The 18,004-nt window shown below is 36.8% G+C and overlaps 1 protein-coding gene and 2 pseudogenes across 6 annotated transcripts; all 3 read right to left on the bottom strand.

The window, feature by feature from the left end:
* Window positions 1-2,578: 2,578 nt before the first annotated feature.
* LOC107669241 (uncharacterized) lies at window positions 2,579-5,305 on the bottom strand (annotated as a pseudogene).
* A 27-nt stretch (window positions 5,306-5,332) lies between these two features.
* LOC107669053 (uncharacterized) lies at window positions 5,333-7,603 on the bottom strand (annotated as a pseudogene).
* A 5,256-nt stretch (window positions 7,604-12,859) lies between these two features.
* LOC107668536 (adenosine deaminase domain-containing protein 2-like) lies at window positions 12,860-17,379 on the bottom strand. 6 transcript variants are annotated; one of them, XM_016460468.1, is made up of 9 exons: window positions 17,322-17,379; window positions 16,491-16,902; window positions 16,279-16,407; window positions 15,261-15,411; window positions 14,884-15,051; window positions 14,311-14,546; window positions 13,958-14,192; window positions 13,518-13,650; window positions 12,860-13,359 (listed from the first exon to the last, which is right to left on the bottom strand). In XM_016460468.1, exons 2-9 carry the CDS (start codon window positions 16,897-16,899, stop codon window positions 13,249-13,251), a joined length of 1,572 nt encoding a protein of 523 aa, XP_016315954.1. In that variant the 5' UTR covers window positions 16,900-16,902; window positions 17,322-17,379; the 3' UTR covers window positions 12,860-13,248. The 6 variants fall into 6 exon arrangements, with proteins under 6 accessions (XP_016315954.1, XP_016315939.1, XP_016315964.1 ...); XM_016460453.1 differs by having other exon boundaries at window positions 17,276-17,372; XM_016460478.1 differs by having other exon boundaries at window positions 16,491-16,899; window positions 17,276-17,358.
* Window positions 17,380-18,004: the final 625 nt, after the last annotated feature.

The raw sequence follows: 18,004 nt of genomic DNA, 5'->3' as shown, positions 1-18,004 counted from the left end.
GAATTACCTCTTCTCCTAGGTTCACGAAACGGTCGTTCATAAAATGCATTGCTGTTCTGTTGTAAGTGATCTTAAAGATTCCTAAATGCATCTACTTTCGGAAGGCCAAATAAAGTGCTTTTGCTTTCGCCTAGAAACACACAGCGTCTCCCTGACATGGCTGCTTCAACACTAACTGCGGTTACTGAAACCACGCCTTCTTTCTTTGTGTGCACATTTGGGCGGCATTATGCAAATATTTCCACATAGTGAGGTAGATATGTGGGGGCGTGTTAGAACGAGCCGTTTTAGGGGGGCGTGGCAGAGTCTTAACTTTGATAAAGTATATCTCTTTGGTTTTGAGACTTTAGTCTTTGCAACTTCAGGGATCTTATCTATGCACAATCAGCTTGTAACACTCCAAAGAGAAAGGAAAACTTGAAATCGCATCATATGACCCCTTTAATATTTTTAAATACAGTTTTTCTGCGCATGAAGATATATTTTACAGCAACTTTTTTATTTGACAAAAACTAGACTTTAAGCCATGAAACCCTCTTTTGATGGCAAAATAAGATGAATATTATTGTGAGCTGTTCTTCAAGGCCTCCTTAGTGTGGAGTTGACATACTGTTAATGCTATGTTATTCAATACTGAAAATTGCCAATAGAAAATCATCCCATCTAAATGTAAAATAATATGCAATATTACTAAATATTTGTGTCCTATGAATTTCTAATTAAACTCTGAGCATTAGTCAAGTCTTTTTAGAGTTTTGTGAGGAGCCATTTATGTAGCATCAACGCCCACAAAGAATGTTTACAAAGAATCAGTTACTTAAAAGATTCCATTTCAGATACAGACTTCAGAATCACCATAGAGACAGCTCAGATTGTAGAACTGAGCTGAGAAGGCTAACATCATGAATGATGATGAAACTGAACTGATATGAGCTGATTTCCTAACAATTATTTCAATACTGTACTGTATACAATAATTAGAATATTCATAATATGTAGGCTACTAGTAACATTATAGATAGGGTATCCATTCATTAACATGCTTTATCATTTATCGTTTGTCTCACAGTGTGGAAGGTGAAGCTCATAGATTTCTCCTGTAGGGGTTTTGATATCAAACAGAGGTCCAGCAGGCTCATAGTGAGTGTTGATGAGGTGACACATCTCCCAGTGAGCCACACTGTACTCTACACATCCACTTCCTTTCAATCCAAACACTAGCCCAGTTGCGCTGCACATGAAAAGGCCTTCTGTTTTCCACTGAAACCTGCAAGAAAAAAATAAAAATAAATAAATACATTTGAGAAACTATTTCACACAGAAAAGTCATATTTATTATGAATAGAAGTCATACTTCAAAGACAAAGAGAATTTACTGACCTATAGGAAATCCTGCCATTATTTACTGCTAGTTCAGGCTCGATCTTCTGTCTACAATATAAGACAATTCAAATATTTTTACATGACTTTTTATTACTAACAAGTATAATACGCCTTTTTGATAGGTAATTGATTGCTGACAGAAAGTACTGAGAAATGGCTAAAGAAATAGCAAAGAAAGCACCGTTTTGCTCATCCGCCTGTGCATGATTGTCTTGAACCCATCTGCTTTTGGCACTACAGGCTAATCTTTAAAGTGAAATGGATCTGTGCAATTATATCTTATTTTGCCATCCTAAATTGTTTACCCTATATTTCACACCTTTGGTGAGTTGATTTGCTATGATAAAATTAAATGCATGCCTGATGTTTCATTCAGCAGTGTTAAAGGGATAATTCACCCAACAATGGAAATTCTGTCATCATTTATTCACCCTCATTTTGTTCCAAACCTGTATACGTCTATTTTTTCTGTGGAACACAAATGAAGATATTTTGCAGAATGTTGATAACCAAACCATTTTGATTATTTTACTTATATTGTATGGACAAAACGAGATATTTCTAAAAAATATTTTCTTTTGAAGAAAGGAAGTCATACGTGAATCACATGAGGGTGGTTCATTGGTTGAACTATCTCTTGAAGTTGTATCTTAGTGTGAGAAATAAGTATTAAGCAAATGCTTAATGGTTTATTGCATCTGTGCTTTTCTCGCTTGTATTCTAACTACCCTATTTATCAGTTGGAAATGTTCACTCTCTTCACCCTGCACCTTAACATCAGGTGACAGAGATCCGCATTTCTCCTAAACTACAGAGATAATCTCAGCATACATTGCTGACAACTAATCAAGAATGGGCACACTTTATCACCCATCTTTAAATAAAGATTGAGGTCCCCTTCCTACTACATTACCCTTATGTTTGCAAATGGCCCGCGAATCATCCTTCACGATCTGTTGGCCTTTAATGACATTCCACTTATATCCACCATTCATAAAACAAAAATATCATTCCTTCATCTTCACCCTACTAATGATTTAGGCTTTTGCTAGCTAGTAACTGGTCTATTAAATCTCTCTCTGTGCTGGTCAAACTTCATATGACATAAAACTTTTTCAGAATGCTGTTCTAAATATCTGAACAATCCCACAAACGTAACTCAACAGTAACAAATGTTTTGTACCAGTACCTTAACAAAAGTATTGATTTATTGATTGATCTCGCTTTTTGATCTCAAATCTTTTGCAATGTATTTCTGTGGTTGGACGCATCTTCTTGTATCAGTCTGTTGGGTTTCAAAGCGTGCTTCTTCCACCAGGAGGCCCATCTCTGTTATTTGATTGTCACAAAGGCTGTGCAAATGATTGAATAAACATTATCAAGAATTTAATTTAGTCTTATACACCAGAACAAACCAAAACTGTAATTTAACAAACACACTGGCAGCTGAGATGGCCAAAACCTTAACATAAATAGACAGTTACAATTTTACAAGCATTATGACATTGTGCAACTTATAAGCTACTACTTATTAAAAAATAAATAATAAATAGTGTGACATCCAAAATATTAAGGTTGTACTCCTGTGATAAGGACAATTAAATTAACCTATTATCGGTTTTTCACTAGAGCATTTTTTTTTATTTCTTTTTCCATTAAAATTTCAGTGTACAGTGCTAGCTGCACAAAATATAAAATTTAACACCATAATCACCATATGGTCTTTGTGAAACTGTTTTCTTCTAAGACTTGGTGCAGTCTCAGCACACCTTTGTTGTCAGTTATGTCATTTCCAGTTAGACTGAAAAAAAAAGACAAAGTGTTAAGAGTTAAAGAATCAGCAATAATGTGGTTTAAATAAAAAATAGACATTTGATTTCTTTAATTTTTGATTAGCCAATGAATACTCACTCTAAAATCATCATTTTGTGAAGGTGAGGGAGTAAAAGATCCAAGCACGCATCTGTGATCTGACAATAGCTGAGATTAAGATGTGTAAACTCCTCTTTGTAATCCAAGACCAACTGCAGAGACTCACATGTACGGTAGTCAAGAGGAGTGTCACTGAGGTCCAGCTCTTTTCCAAGAGCTTTGGAAAGTGTTGATGCCCATTGCAAAGACATAGCCATGGGTGCATTAAAAATCAAGGTTAAAACCTGACAAAGAAGGCTTTTGCCCAAGCTGTAAAACAGAAAATTTTGCAACTGAATCATTTAATCATCTGTAGAAATATAACAAAAATAAAAACAATTACCTTCATTTATGTAAAAGTATATGAGGACTCACTAAAGATGCACTTTGTGCAGTATAGGAAACAGAATCTCAAGTGCAGAATCATCTGCTTGGCAGTCGTATAAAATTAATTCTGTGTCACATGTTGATGTTTTAATGGCAGAAGAAATGGCTGTAAAATCCATACGACTCATAGTTAGAAGATCCCCATTCTCTTGACCAAAACGGCCACTGCCGAGGGAAGAATTGCAGGAGAAGTCCAGTTTGTGGTTCAGTGCAGTCAAGAGGGAAGACACCGTATATCCTTGGTTTTCCAAGTCCTTAGAGGCATGAAGAAAGCTCAATAACAGCTTTCTATCAACTCTAGTCCAATAAAGTACAGCAATAGTGTTAGTAAAACAATAAGCACAGTGAGCAATGCAAAAAAAATGATGCAAAGATCTTTAAATGTAAGCTGAACAAAAATTGAGCACATTATCTCAGATCAGAAACTCTGTGCAGAAGTTTGACGATGCTGCCAGTCTCATTATTTGGTATGACAGCGTTCAATAAGTTGAGCTTAACACCATCACTATAGTGCAGGGCAAAACAGAGGGCTTTGCAGTCAGTTGAATCCAGCTCTCTCATGCAAAGGTTAATCAGGTTAGCTGAAGATTTGATTAATTTCACAATCAGATGACCTGCACGTTTTTGGTATATCTCTTTCAGTGCAGCCCTGACAAACCGTGGGCTTATCCTGCATTATAAGAAAGAATTATTACAACACCATAAAGTGTAGATATGATTAAATATATTTAACTGTACACCAATAAAAGTCTTGCCTTTTAAAGCAAACTGTGTCCAGTACAGCCAGAAGGCTCGGAACTTTCAGAACATTAAATCTACCCTCTGCAAGGTCTAGTGTCACTTGCTTTTTGGTGCCCTGAATTAGGTAAGATAAAACTTCCCAGGACAAATTACAAGGTGACAGATCACCATCAATTTTCTCCAGGAACATCTGGGTCAAATTGTCATCTTGAGCATCATACACAATTTCTGCCAGTCGTTGCAGAGTGCCTTCATGAAATCTGTTGTCATAGAATTATTATTAATATACATTTTTTTTCAAATAAATAAACACTTCAAGGTTTCTGGAAAAAAAGGATATATACCACAGCGGAATTTCACACTTACTTAATGGACAAGGGACCCTGATGACACAGCAGACAAATAAGCCAGTGAGGCTCAATTTTAAATTCAGAAAGGTTCAAGTTGTGGACTGTCCAGACTCTAAGAAGAGAAGTTAGGTTACCTAATAGCTGGCAAAGTGCTCTCTCTGGTAGATGAGGGTTAGACAAAACCAAAGACAACTCTTCCACAGTTACAGCATTTATTTCTTTATCTGATATAACCAGTCTTGACAGCTTTGCCGTTGCCATTTCATTTATTCTGAAAAAAAACGTAAAATAAAAAAAATAAATAAATAAAAAAAGTAAGCAAACGTACTTGGTTAGAACACTGAAATTTGTTCAATGAATTTACATCATACAAATTATTACCTCAAGGTTTGAAGCTTTCTCACATTTGAAAAGAGGTAGGCACAACCTTGACAAGAGATCTTTTGAGGAAGAAGACTGAGGGAGATGTCCTCCTCATTGTCCAGCAGTTCAAAAACATTGGCTACAGCTTTGCAGAAGCGACTTGACAGCATGTCTATCAAAGAAATGCTAAAACCAATGGATCTTAGAAGCTCAGCAATCTGCTTTGGATTCCATTCTCTGTCTGCTGAAAGGACTTCACACACAGACTGGAAAAACTGCTCATCGCAGCTATAGAGAAATTGTAAGTTGCATGTAAAGTTACTACATAAATCAGACAAGAAAATGAAAGGAAGCACACTAAAATATGACAACTTAAAGAGATCGTCCAGCCAAAAAATGCTGTCACCTTTCACTCACCATCATGTTGTTTCAAACGTGTATAACTTTCTTTCTTCAAAAGAAAATAGTTTTTATAAACGTCTGTGTTTTGTCCATAAAATTTAAATCAAATATAACCAAAACGGTTTGGTTATCAACATTCTTCAAAATATCTTTATTTGTGTTCTACTAAAGAAATAAAGTCATACAGATGAATAAATTATGACAGAATTTTCATTTTTGGATGAACTATCCCTTTTACACTGCCAAATGAAACATCATGCATTTTAATTTTTTCTCAGCAAATCAACTCACCAAAGGTGTGAAATATAGGGTAAACAATTTAGGAAACTCCTAAGTTTTTCTCTTTCACATGACCAGCTTGTGAGCTCCACAGTTTTTGTGACAGCCTGAAGCTTCAGTAATTCAGTAAGAGCAGGAGTCTTCTCTAGTTTTTGTAAATCCAATGTCCATACAGCAGGGGCAACCTGAAGAATGGGCTTCAATGCTTGTAGTGCTGCCTTTGATGAACTGTCCTTCAGCTGGCTGAAGAGATCCAAAAGGAACAAGCTCTGTATGTCTTTGCTGTCTTCAGCAAACGGAAATGTTGAGTAACTGCATGCTGTAGAAAGGCTTTTTAGTTTTTCCTCTCCACTTTCCGATGCAAGAATGAAAAGATCAACAACAATCTTCACAATTTTGTGGATGTCTTTGGGCTGTCTGAGAGCAACACTGAACCTGCAATATTTTGAATAAAAAAAATAAAAAAAATAATTTTATACCTAAAAACTATTCCCAGTTGGTTTAAATCAACACTATTAAAAAACTCACCTAATTTGTGTAATGTAAGGCATACATTGAAGAATTCTTTTAAGTTCACTCAGCTAATATGTGACATGATCTAGTTCAGCGGGCTTCTTTAAATTTAGAACATCCATGGTTTGGAGGAGTAGTGACATTGATGGGTTTGAAGGCTGTGCAACCCATGTAGATGGCAATGCATGGAAAACAGGTTGCAAAACTGGAAGAACATCCATGTTCTTGGCACGTTCATGCAGTTTCAGCAAGAATTTATACTGCTCATCAAGGTTTTCGCTTTGATTATTGCTGCAAACAGACAGCAGATTCCTTACACATCGCTGACCTGTCTTCATCTCATAAATAGCTCCTTCAAGATAGAGCTCTGTTTCTATAGCTACTTTAAATTGATGGGGGAAAATCCTACAAACAAACGAGAACAAAATACAGAATATATGTGAATTAAGTAAAAAAAAAAAAAAGTGAGAAAAAATAAAGCGCAACTGGTTGTACCTAATGGTTGCAATATTGGGTAAACTCTCAAAAATTGCCTTCTGCAAAGATCTGGTTATGACTTCTTCATTTACATGCAGAAAAAGATGAACAAAGTTCACTCAGCTAATATGTGACATGATCTAGTTCAGCGGGCTTCTTTAAATTTAGAACATCCATGGTTTGGAGGAGTAGTGACATTGATGGGTTTGAAGGCTGTGCAACCCATGTAGATGGCAATGCATGGAAAACAGGTTGCAAAACTGGAAGAACATCCATGTTCTTGGCACGTTCATGCAGTTTCAGCAAGAATTTATACTGCTCATCAAGGTTTTCGCTTTGATTATTGCTGCAAACAGACAGCAGATTCCTTATACATCGCTGACCTGTCTTCATCTCATAAATAGCTCCTTGAAGATAGAGCTCTGTTTCTATAGCTACTTTAAATTGATGGGGGAGAATCCTACAAACAAACGAGAACAAAATACAGAATATATGTGAATTAAGTAAAAAAAAAAAAAAAGTGAGAAAAATAAATAAGCGCAACTGGTTGTACCTAATGGTTGCAATATTGGGTAAACTCTCAAAAATTGCCTTCTGCAAAGATCTGGTTATGACTTTTTCTGGTATTTTACATGCAGAAAAAGATGAACAGTCTTATTTTTAAGGACTTCTCCTATCCTTTGAAACACTTTCTGGTCTAGTGTTTCATGTGCAGAGAGATGCATTTCAAAGCTGAATAAGCTGAGCAAGCTATCAAAATCTGAAAACTGCCCTGCTTCAAGAGCCACTCTCCACATTTGAGATTTCAGCACGGTTGTTGACCTAGAAATAAAAAATGTGAAGAATAAAAATTGTATACATCATATCATTTTTTTAATTGCTAGACACTGATGAAAGAGAGTGGCTGTTCTAAACTTCTTGTACCTGAGAAATTTCAGATTTTTCAATTAGCTTAGAAGTAGTTTCAAGCCAGGGTTAGTCATGCTACAATCTGTGAGATCCAGTTCAATATTCCGATGCACAGCTTGATTGACCACATAGGAGATTACACAGCACTGGTAAGGATCAAGTGTTTGGTCCTCTAAATCAAGCTCATACTGAACCTTTTACAGGAAGATTCGGCATGCATCAGCAGACTGATACTCATAAAGGCATCGACACACAAATAGGATGTTGTCAGCTTCCACAAACTGCTCATAATCGCCTTCTTGATTCTGCTCTTTGGTGTAAAGGAAAGTATCTATAATCTGTTGAAAGTACTTAACGCGTGTGGCTTCTATCTGTTCTACTGGCACCAAACACTTTATGAGCTCAAATAGATTATCCGCGAGAAGTCCAGACAAAAATGGCACGATATATTTAAGGTATTTTCCATCTTCATCGCTTTGGCATTGATCCAGTACACTGGTGATCTTGTCAGGATTTAAAATTATATAGAGAGCTGCCCAAAACTCTTGCATTGTATTATGCAGGAATGCATACACTTTGCAAGAAGTTGTGGATGGGTTCCAGAATTGCTTTGTTAAGAAAGCATTTTGCACAGACTTATCTTCATGATCCAAGTCTGTCAGGTTCACTGTCTTTGCTGGCATTGCTTGATAGGAGGCTAGAGCTAAGTTTACGACGTCCCTCTTGTTGTCTTTAATGTACTTATCTAAGTGCTCCACATCTTGATGTCCGTGTTGTTTCATGCAAAAGCGAAAAATTCAGACATACATCTCCGTAACCGTAAATGGCTTACTCCTGGCTTCAGTAGGACTTACTGAAATGCAGGCAGCTACTATGAAGGCATACAGGGGTACAGAGCATAAACTAAACAACTCTGGGTTTTCCAAAGCACCAATGTCATCTGTTGTTCCCAACATCCACTTAAAGTATTCATAGATGGACTTATGATTAAAGCCCTGAACTTCCACTCGATAAGACCGCCAGTCTGACAGGTAACCTGTATCCTCAGCTTCTGGTCTGCAAGTGGTCAATACCTTTGCATCCTTTAGAAGTTCCTTCTCCATAAGCTGTTTAATCACAGAGTTTCCAATCACATCCATGACACCATCAAAAATCAAAACAACATTTTCTGAATTGCTCTCAATATTTTCCAGGACTTGATCGGATGCTTCATCTGGGGATATGTACTTTTGAAAAAGTAGATCCTTCAAGGTTTGAGGATATGGAGACTGAGAGAAGACTCTCATCAGTGGCTCATCAAAATAAAACACATAACTCACTGAAATGCTTTTCTCTTCTGTCCAGAGTCTAAGTATCTCCAGTGCAACTGTTGTCTTGCCCACTCCAGGTTTTCAGCAGGATGCTTTTCTCATCATTCATTAGTAAGTCTTTGGGAGACAACATTTTTTTGTCTGTTGGAATGTAGGTCTTCAGTTTCTTTGAACGAGATTTCTTGCATCCCTTGTTCTTCTTAAGCTTTGCAACTGTACTACACTCTGTGTCCGTAACGGGGTATGTACATGAAGGGTTTCCTTTTTTGCTCATTTTTTAAAAAATTCATGCTTAGTTTCCATTTATCATCCGAGATTTCTTGCATCCCTTGTTCTTCTTAAGCTTTGCAACTGTACAACACTCTGTGTCCATAACAAGGGGTATGTACATGAAGGGTTTCCTTTTTTGCTCATTTTAAAAAAAATTCATGCTTAGTTTCCATTTATCATCCAGTATTTGTCTTGCTTTCCATCTCAAAAGGCCCTGGTATGTGGTACAAGGATCTGAATCTGGAAAATATATTTCAAAATAAATTTCTTTAGAGATCTACAAAAGTACAGTGAAAACTAGTGCACAGTTCTCTAATGAAATGTGAATAGTATTCAAATGTATGCTACAGACTTAAAAAGTTCCATCAAAATAGACTCCATTTTCTTGACACAAAATGACAATTAGACAAAAAATATGTTTGTTTAGCATTGCCTGTTTCCAAATTCTTTCAATTTTGAGACATCATTGATCGAGAAAGGTCAATTAAATTCAATAAACCAAGGCAGGTTGCCTCATCCTGAACCCCATCATGCTACCACTTTGCCTTCCCACACTTTCACTATATGCCTCTGATTAAATAAAGATATTAATAACACTAAAGGCAGGAATAAAAATACACTTATCTAAACCACTTGGCACAATAATAATAATAATAATAATAAATAACAGGAATATAAAACCAGAATACAGCATACCTGTGCTTGTTACCAACCTGCTTTGTTTGCTGTCTGAGATTGTGGTTCATCCTGGAAGGAGAAGCAACTAACCCAGTGATGTAAATCTGGACACCCCAAACCAGGTCTTGGAATTACTTGAAATGTTTTTTGTCAAGAATTTTTAAAAACTTATAGCATGCTTCTTCTCCTTTAAAAATAACTATGTCAAGTATAATCTTTATCTTATCCTGACTATTTTCTGCAGATTCAATTGAATCAAGCTCATGAGTTTTGAAGAATTTGCACTGGTTTAAGGCCTCAATTACAGGATCATAGTTTAAATGAGATCCAGTTAGCAGATTTCGTCCATTTCCTAGGAATTCCTGTGCAGATTGCTGGGTGCTCGCCATCCTGAAGATTCTGTTCTGCTCCTGCCATAATCAAATTCTGAGAGATTAGTTGCGAGGAAGGTGGTAAAAAAAGACAATGTTTTGAATTATTAGTCAAAGTTTTAGCTTAAAAATTATTCAAAAAGAATTAAAACCGATTTAAAAAGAAAATTAAAATTACGCATCTTTTGTTTAAAATGTAAATTCGCTCTCTGAGAGTAGGTGGCACTTATGGAACAGCTAATGCATCGGTTTCCAGGGTTACCCCACTGATCTATAATTTAATAATTTAAATTTTTTTTAATGTAATTTAAAATAAAAAAAAAAGTAAAAATAAATAAATAAATAATAATAATAACATTTGCATTATACCTACACTTCGTAAACCAGGCCCAGATACGGGGGTGCTAGACAAAACGAAAGCATTTCGAAAGCACTTTTAAAAGCAAGTACTTCTGTACTTTTTGAACAAATCGTTCGCGAAAGTCATTGATTCAATGATTCATTTATAAATACAGCCACTTGCTTAGTTACTGAATGAACAAATGACTCGATGACTCACGCATTAAGACAGTGACTTACCACCACTGGCGCTTTTAGTATTTAAAATAATCACTTTTCACTTTTTTTATCATCATTTTTTTTAAACATTAATATTCTATTTATAAAGATAAAAAATGCATTGGAAAGTCAATTTAGGGGGCAAATATTGTCCTTTAATGGAAAAGTTGCAGTCTAAGTGGAAGAGAGGGGGGTAGGCCTAAGCAGAAATGCCTCAGGGGGTACTCCACTCTTAAAAAGTCTGGGAACCACTGATGTGTCTCTGGGACTAGTTTTGGTGACTTTGAAAAAGTAACAGATGTATTATCCATTCTGTTAGCACTCTGGAACATCAGCGGTCCAATTGTTAGTTGTAAGCATAACTTAAGTGCACAGTTCTTTGTCCCGGTTTAAATTAATCGAGGCATAGTAGCCCGGTTAAAAAAAAAGATACGCACTGAATCTCCTCAAAGACAAACTGCAGACGCCACCATATCATATTATTCTGTCCTGTGCAACAAGTGATTTATTTGATATTTTCAGGTACAGCGGTTAGTTTGAAATAAAAGTTTGTTTAACAGTGGGAATTGAGTCTCACATCATTTAAACATTATTCAAAACATTTTCGACTTTATAAAATGATTCTCTCAAGTCTTGGCGATCAGCCCCTATTAAAACAATAAAGAAAGACATCTTTTTCTTGTACATAGTTTAGTTGCCTACTATTCTTTTTGGCAGAATTGATCATTAATCAACTTAATTATTTCCTGGATTTTGTATCCCTAAATGTATGTACATGTAGGAAATGGGATTCAAATCGAAAACATTTTCCCCCATTTTGTAACATTATTACCACCTTCCTAATATTGTGTTGGTCCCCCTTTTGCTGCCAAAACAGCCCTGACCCGTCGAGGCATGGACTCCACTAGACCCCTGAAGGTGTTGTGGTATCTGGCACCATGTTAGCAGCAGATCATTTAAGATCTGTAAGTTGTGAGGTGGGGCCTCAATGGATTGGACTTGTTTGTTCAGCACATCCTACAGATGCTCGAGTGGATTGAGATCTGGGGAATTTGGAAGCCAAGTCAACACCTCAAACTCATTGTTGTGCTCCTCAAACCATTCCTGAAGCATTTTTGCTTTGTGAAAGAGGCCACAGCCACCAGAGAATACCGTTTCCATGAAAGGGTGTACATGGTCTGCAACAATGTTTAGGTAGGTGGTACGTGTCAAAGCAACTTCCACATGGATGGCAGGACCCAAGGTTTCCCAGCAGAACATTGTCCAAAGCATCACACTGCCTCTGCCAGCTTGCCTTCTTCCCATAGTGCATCCTGGTGCCATGTGCTCCCCAGGTAAAAGACTCACATGCACCCGGCCATCCACGTGATGTAAAAGAAAACGTGATTCATCAGACCAGGCCACCTTCTTCCATTGCTCTGTGGTCCAGTTCTGATGCTCATGTGCCCACTGTTGGCGCTTTCGTCAAACTCGCTCAAATCCTTACGCTCACCCATATTTCCTGGTTCTAACACATCAACTTTGAGCACAAAATGTTCACTGGCTGCCTAATATATCCCACCCACTAATAGGTGCCGTGATGAAGAGATAATCAGTGTTATTCACTTCAACTGTCAGTGGTCATAATGTTATGCCTGATCGGTGTGTAAACACAGTAACAATTTGTTACCAATAGCATAACATTGATAACCACCATAGACATTGAGGTGGATCAGTCTGAATACTAAGATATGTCGAATTTTACCATCTTAAATTGAAAATATAGGCTATAATTTACATAACTCATGCAATTAACTATTGAATGTGACAAGACTAGAAACAATAACGAAGCTGTTTTTGGCATATGGAATACTTTACAATAAGTTCTAGTTATTTTACTGTTCCTCCAATTATTTAATTCATTTAAATAAAGAACCGCATTACAACAACTTCACAATGTTTTATTATTCTTTATCACAAATTATGAATAGGCTTGTAAAAGTACTCTAATATTTATATGAAGGTATGGCAAGCCAACATAAAGTCTCTTCATCTTTCTTATCAAATAAACAATAAAACACCAAATCACAGAATCGAAATAACTTGTTTTGCAAAAGCAAAACAACCACACAAACTTTAACTAACTATCAGGTCAAAATAGCTGGTAGTACTCTTGCATTTTTTAGAACAGAAATGTTTTCAGTAGAAGTGAACATCTGATAAGGAACTTGTATATGAACGTGTACAAGCATCAATGAACATTCAATAGGAAATATGGAAACAGGAATATGGAAATATCTGTTGAACATCAAAAGCCTGAAATGACTAGGAACCTAAGTGAATTTCAAGGGTTGTTCAACCTGTCATTTAACGACTGAAGCAATCCACCAAGTGTTTGGAGTTCCATGGTCCAGCATTGTTGGCCAAAAACTGCATACTGACTTGAGTTTTGGTCTCCTGATACAGCTGGGCAGCCATCTAGACGGAACAAAACAAATTAGCCATTAACAACAACAGACCACATAGAGCACAAAATGGCACATTTATATATAGTTAACCTCAGTTTTAACTAATGAACCCAAATATGTCTTTCACATGTGTGTGGATATTATCAAAACTAAATTAAATACACATACTTTAGCACTGCGGTATGTGGTGAAGGACAAAAAGTCATGGTGGTGTGCTAGCGCTGAGACTTTTCTGAAGCAGAAGTACAATGCTCTTTTACAAAGCCTGCTGGACGATCCAGGACCACTTACAAATGGAGAACTGAGAGAACAAAAAAAGGAAGATCAAAATGAAAAAGTGATGAATTTATTGTAACATTTGTTGTTTTCATATATTTGACAGTTATTTGATATATCAAACTAGGAGACAGAACAGTGGATTAGAATGTTTGCAAAACGAGTGGTTGAATATACAAACACAGGCAGTGATCTTGTTCATCTAGCAGTGGCTCCGTTACAAATGAGCTCCTTCAATATGGTGCACATTTATAAATGTATGACACTGTACAAGCACTAAACCCTTGCATAAGAGAAGATCGTCATTAACTTGTTTATTTAGTATGACTGACTTGTTGATTGCATAACCAGTGGTGCTGTCCAGAATCTCAATACTGGAGTCTCCCAAACACCAGTTGACACTGAGGTCTTTGCAGTGGTCTGTGTTTTCATTGGGCCCCACATGCTCTCCACTCAGGAAGAAGATGGTGGTTTGTTTGAATGGAGGAGGCAGTGCATCATTCCAGCCTGTGCCCAGACGCTTGTTAATGATTTCAGACACTTTCTCTGAGCAGTACCTGGAATCACCTAGGCAACAAGTAGAGAAAATGTTAATAAATACTGTCATTCTTCTGGCAGCTTGGATTTCAAAATGACTAACAATTTCAATCAAGATCCAATTATGATATTTGGAGAATTCTGTTACCTGCCAATGCGAACAGCTTACCAAGTACAATGCTGGTAATGTAGACTGGGTTGATGAAATGACTCAGTAGCGCCCCCTGCACTCCTGTGACAGTCCAACGGGTGAGTTTGGCACTGCCAGACATGCAACAGATGCGAGCACCCCACACGCTTGGAAGCAGGAAGGCAGCAGGGATGAGAGAGCCTTTAGCGTGGCACTGCAGCTTCAGTGTGGAGTAAGCACTGCTTTGAGCCTGTCTGTGGAAAAACAAACGCCAATAACTTTTTTCAACTCTTCATGTTGTAAATACCCTTAATATACACAATAGAGAGTTTTCTAATATACACAGCAGTGAGCAGACAACATAGAGCAGGGGTCTCCAAACTCGGTCCTGGAGGGCCGGTGCCCTGCAGAGTTTAGCTCCAACTTGCCTCAACACACCTGCCTGAAAGTTTCTAGTGTACCTATTAAGACCTTGATTAGCTGGTTCAGGTGTTTGATTAAGGTTGGAGCTAAACTCTGCAGGACACTGGCCCTCCAGGACCAAGTTTGGTGACCCCTGACATAGAGTGTAAACAAAGTAGTTAAACTTACAAAACTATGCACTGAGCTGCTCCTTTGGAGGCTTTGTTAGTGTACAAGTGGAGGTAAATGTGTGGCTTGAGCTGAAGCAGTCGTTCAGATGGTACACTTTGCAATATGGAGCGCTTCTTCAGTTCTGGATCAGCACTGTAGAACAGCAGGAGCTGCTTGTACAAGTACCTGTGACACCAGACAGGAAAACAGACACATTCTTTTCACATTTAAATTTGCAATAGTAGTTTAATTTGCAAATAGTCTAGAAACAGAGACCAACCACATCTAAATATATATTGGACACACAAAACAGCAAATAAAGTAACATTTCTTCGTCTTTCTCTCTCTCTATACTCTTGAGTATGGAAATGTGTCTATATTTACTTTTTTTGTACCTTTTGAGGGCTCTGCGGGCGATGACAATGGCATGGCAGTCATGGACGACAGATCCTATGTATGAAAGCCAACCACTGCAGCAGTTCTGACCTGATCCCAGAGCTACCACTTCATATTCCTCACAACACTGCCCACCTGTGTCAAGCACCTCTGACACACACATCAAATATGTATAAAATTATTTTATGATATTTTTCACCCACACACATATATACCAAGCATAATGGTTTTATACATGCACAATGCAACAAAATGTTTAAACATTTGGTTTTCTATTAAACTGAGTTGTGAATTCTGTCCATCAGCTAGGTAAAACGATCTAACAAGGCTAACATAGTTGAGGTTTTGTCAAAATGACAAGAATGACTATCAGTAAAAATGGATCGAAAATTACAAACTGAACATGTTTAAGAATTTATTGACTGTCTTACGGTTTCCTGTTTAAATAAGATAATGGTATGATTTCCAGGTATTATTGTAAATTTTTTTTGCAAAGAAAATGTAACTTTTTATGAGAAAAATATAAATGTATAAATGTTTATGAGAGAAAAAAATTAAAAGGGCAAGTACAAATCTGACCTATTGGCCCAACAGAAAAATCTTACTTCTTCAATCCTTAAATCCACGAAGTGTGATGATCTTTCAAAGCACTGAGGTTGGCATTGTATCTCACACCAATGTTATTTAGTATGATGGAGATACTATTTTTATTATTATTTTGAAATAGTTTTTATTTTTATTCTTTCCATTTTTAGTATAGTAATTTCCAAGATTTAGCAATTTTGGTGTTTATTGTCATTTTTATTGTGTCATTATAGCTTTTATTAATTTTTATTTCAGTTTTAGTTAATTCAGTACATCAAGTAATTGAAACATCAACTAACTGAAAATGAGAAATGTTACCTTTGGCAACTAGCTGAAACAAAATAAATAGTATATTTTATTTTATTTCAAGTAACAAAAATATTTTTATGGTTTTAATTTTAGTTAATTCTATTAACGTTGTCTCGCACTCACCTCTCTCCAGTACAAAAGCAGCAAAGCAGCTCTTAGTGTTGTGGTACTCAGGGCATTCTCTGAGCAGCTTGTCAAAACGCTCGGTACACAGTGCTGTTACGCGACATTTGTGCCAGTCTGTGAACGTCACTGAAAGAGCGAGACAACACTGGTAGTGAAGAAACATCTGCAACCAAACATAATGGAACATTTTTTAGAAACTCCAGTCAAACCTCCAGTTCTATGGTCCCTCCGAAGAGAGCCATCTGTATTGTCCTCCAGTACTTCTAGGGTGGTTTCACCTCCTGTAATACTACTCAGACTCCATGCAGAAGGGGACTCTGGGCCAGAGCCCAGGTCCTCCACTTGGGGTGGAGACTCCAATGACTGGTCTTCTAGGGTATGTCGTCCCGCAGCAGAGGGCTCCTCAGTGTCAACAAAGTGGCACAACTCTGGGTTGGTGGATTGACTGACTTCTCCAGTAGATGTAGAATCTTCAAACTTGTTAGGGCTGAGAGTCCTGAAACTGGCCCTGTGGATGCCAAAGGTGGGCTCCCTTTCAGCGGTAAAGCGCATCATTAGAGTGGCAGCCATTCGTGGAAGCCGCTTCCCCTCTGTATTGATACTATGATTTGCCATCATCTGCTGTAAGATTTTAAACATGTATAGAATACTGCAGAATACAGACCTATTTGCAATAATATTAATACACGACAAACATGTTGGTCTTTAAAAATGATTGTACTTTATGGGCCTGATAACAGAATACTAATAACAAACATTCAGATTTGCCTTCTTTACATTATTATAAAAATATACACGAAATAACATGAGCTAGAGTGTAGGTAATGGAATAATAAACTGATACTGTATTAGCTTTAACTGCATTCCATTACAAATGTGCTTGCTAAGCGTACATACATTTGAAATGAAATTCCTCGTCGTGTTGCAGAAGTGACAAATACTGTCAAAAAGGGAGACAACTAGATGCCTGCACAGTGTTTAACTGTTACGTTACCTTATTAGAAAAACCGTCGAATAATTGGTTAGCAACCCTTGATCACCTGTGATGTTGAAGCTCAAGGTTGAGCTAATGATGGGCGGAGCCTGCCTGAGTCACATGACGGCGACAGCGCGTAAATTAATGAAGAGAGGATAAACAATTTTTTACATTTTTTTATATATATGAAAAAAATTAAAATATCAATAATAATAACAATAATAAAATAAATTAATTAAAATAAAGAATACCCCCCCCCCACACACACAAAAAGTGTGCACATGAAATCAAGACCCTTCAAATTAAAAAAAAACAAACAAAAAAAAAGTTGGTCACAAAAGTTAATGGATCAACTCTGATATTAAGCACAAGTGAATAATCATATTAAAGCCTTATTATATATGGAACCTCTGTAGAAATTAAAGTCTGTAAAGTTAAGGAACTGTTTAAAACTGTTTTGCAACGACATGTATGCAAATGTAAACGTTAAGATCTTTCTATAGCATTTACATGCATTTGACCAGCAGGTGTCACGAGAGGACAGTGTATTTCAGTAATTATGTGATTTGTGATTTGTAGTGCTTATTTCATAGCAGATGGTCTTTGATTTGGCAGCAGCTCTAGTCAATCGCACAAATTACAACCCTTCTGTGGATTTTTAAAATTACGATTATATGCATTTGATTATAAAAAGTAGTAAGAGACAAAATGTTCACACTATATAATAACCAACTTTTAACTGGTTAT

The sequence above is a fragment of the Sinocyclocheilus anshuiensis genome, unplaced genomic scaffold, assembly GCF_001515605.1.
Source record: "Sinocyclocheilus anshuiensis isolate Anshui unplaced genomic scaffold, SAMN03320099.WGS_v1.1 scaffold337, whole genome shotgun sequence".
Classification (NCBI taxonomy): domain Eukaryota; kingdom Metazoa; phylum Chordata; class Actinopteri; order Cypriniformes; family Cyprinidae; genus Sinocyclocheilus; species Sinocyclocheilus anshuiensis.
The sequence above is the reverse complement of the archived record's forward strand: the minus strand, read 5'-3'. Positions and strand labels throughout refer to the sequence as shown.

Excerpts from the sequence above, each read along its gene's own strand:
- LOC107668536 (XM_016460468.1), bottom strand. The coding sequence starts at position 16,899 with ATGATGGCAAATCATAGTATCAATACAGAGGGGAAGCGGCTTCCACGA. Across the intron at positions 14,547-14,883 it reads GCAGCTCAGTGCATAGTTTT|ACAGGCTCAAAGCAGTGCTT; the intron begins GTAAGTTTAACT and ends GTTTTTCCACAG. Across the intron at positions 13,360-13,517 it reads CCACATACCGCAGTGCTAAA|ATGGCTGCCCAGCTGTATCA; the intron begins GTATGTGTATTT and ends TGTTCCGTCTAG.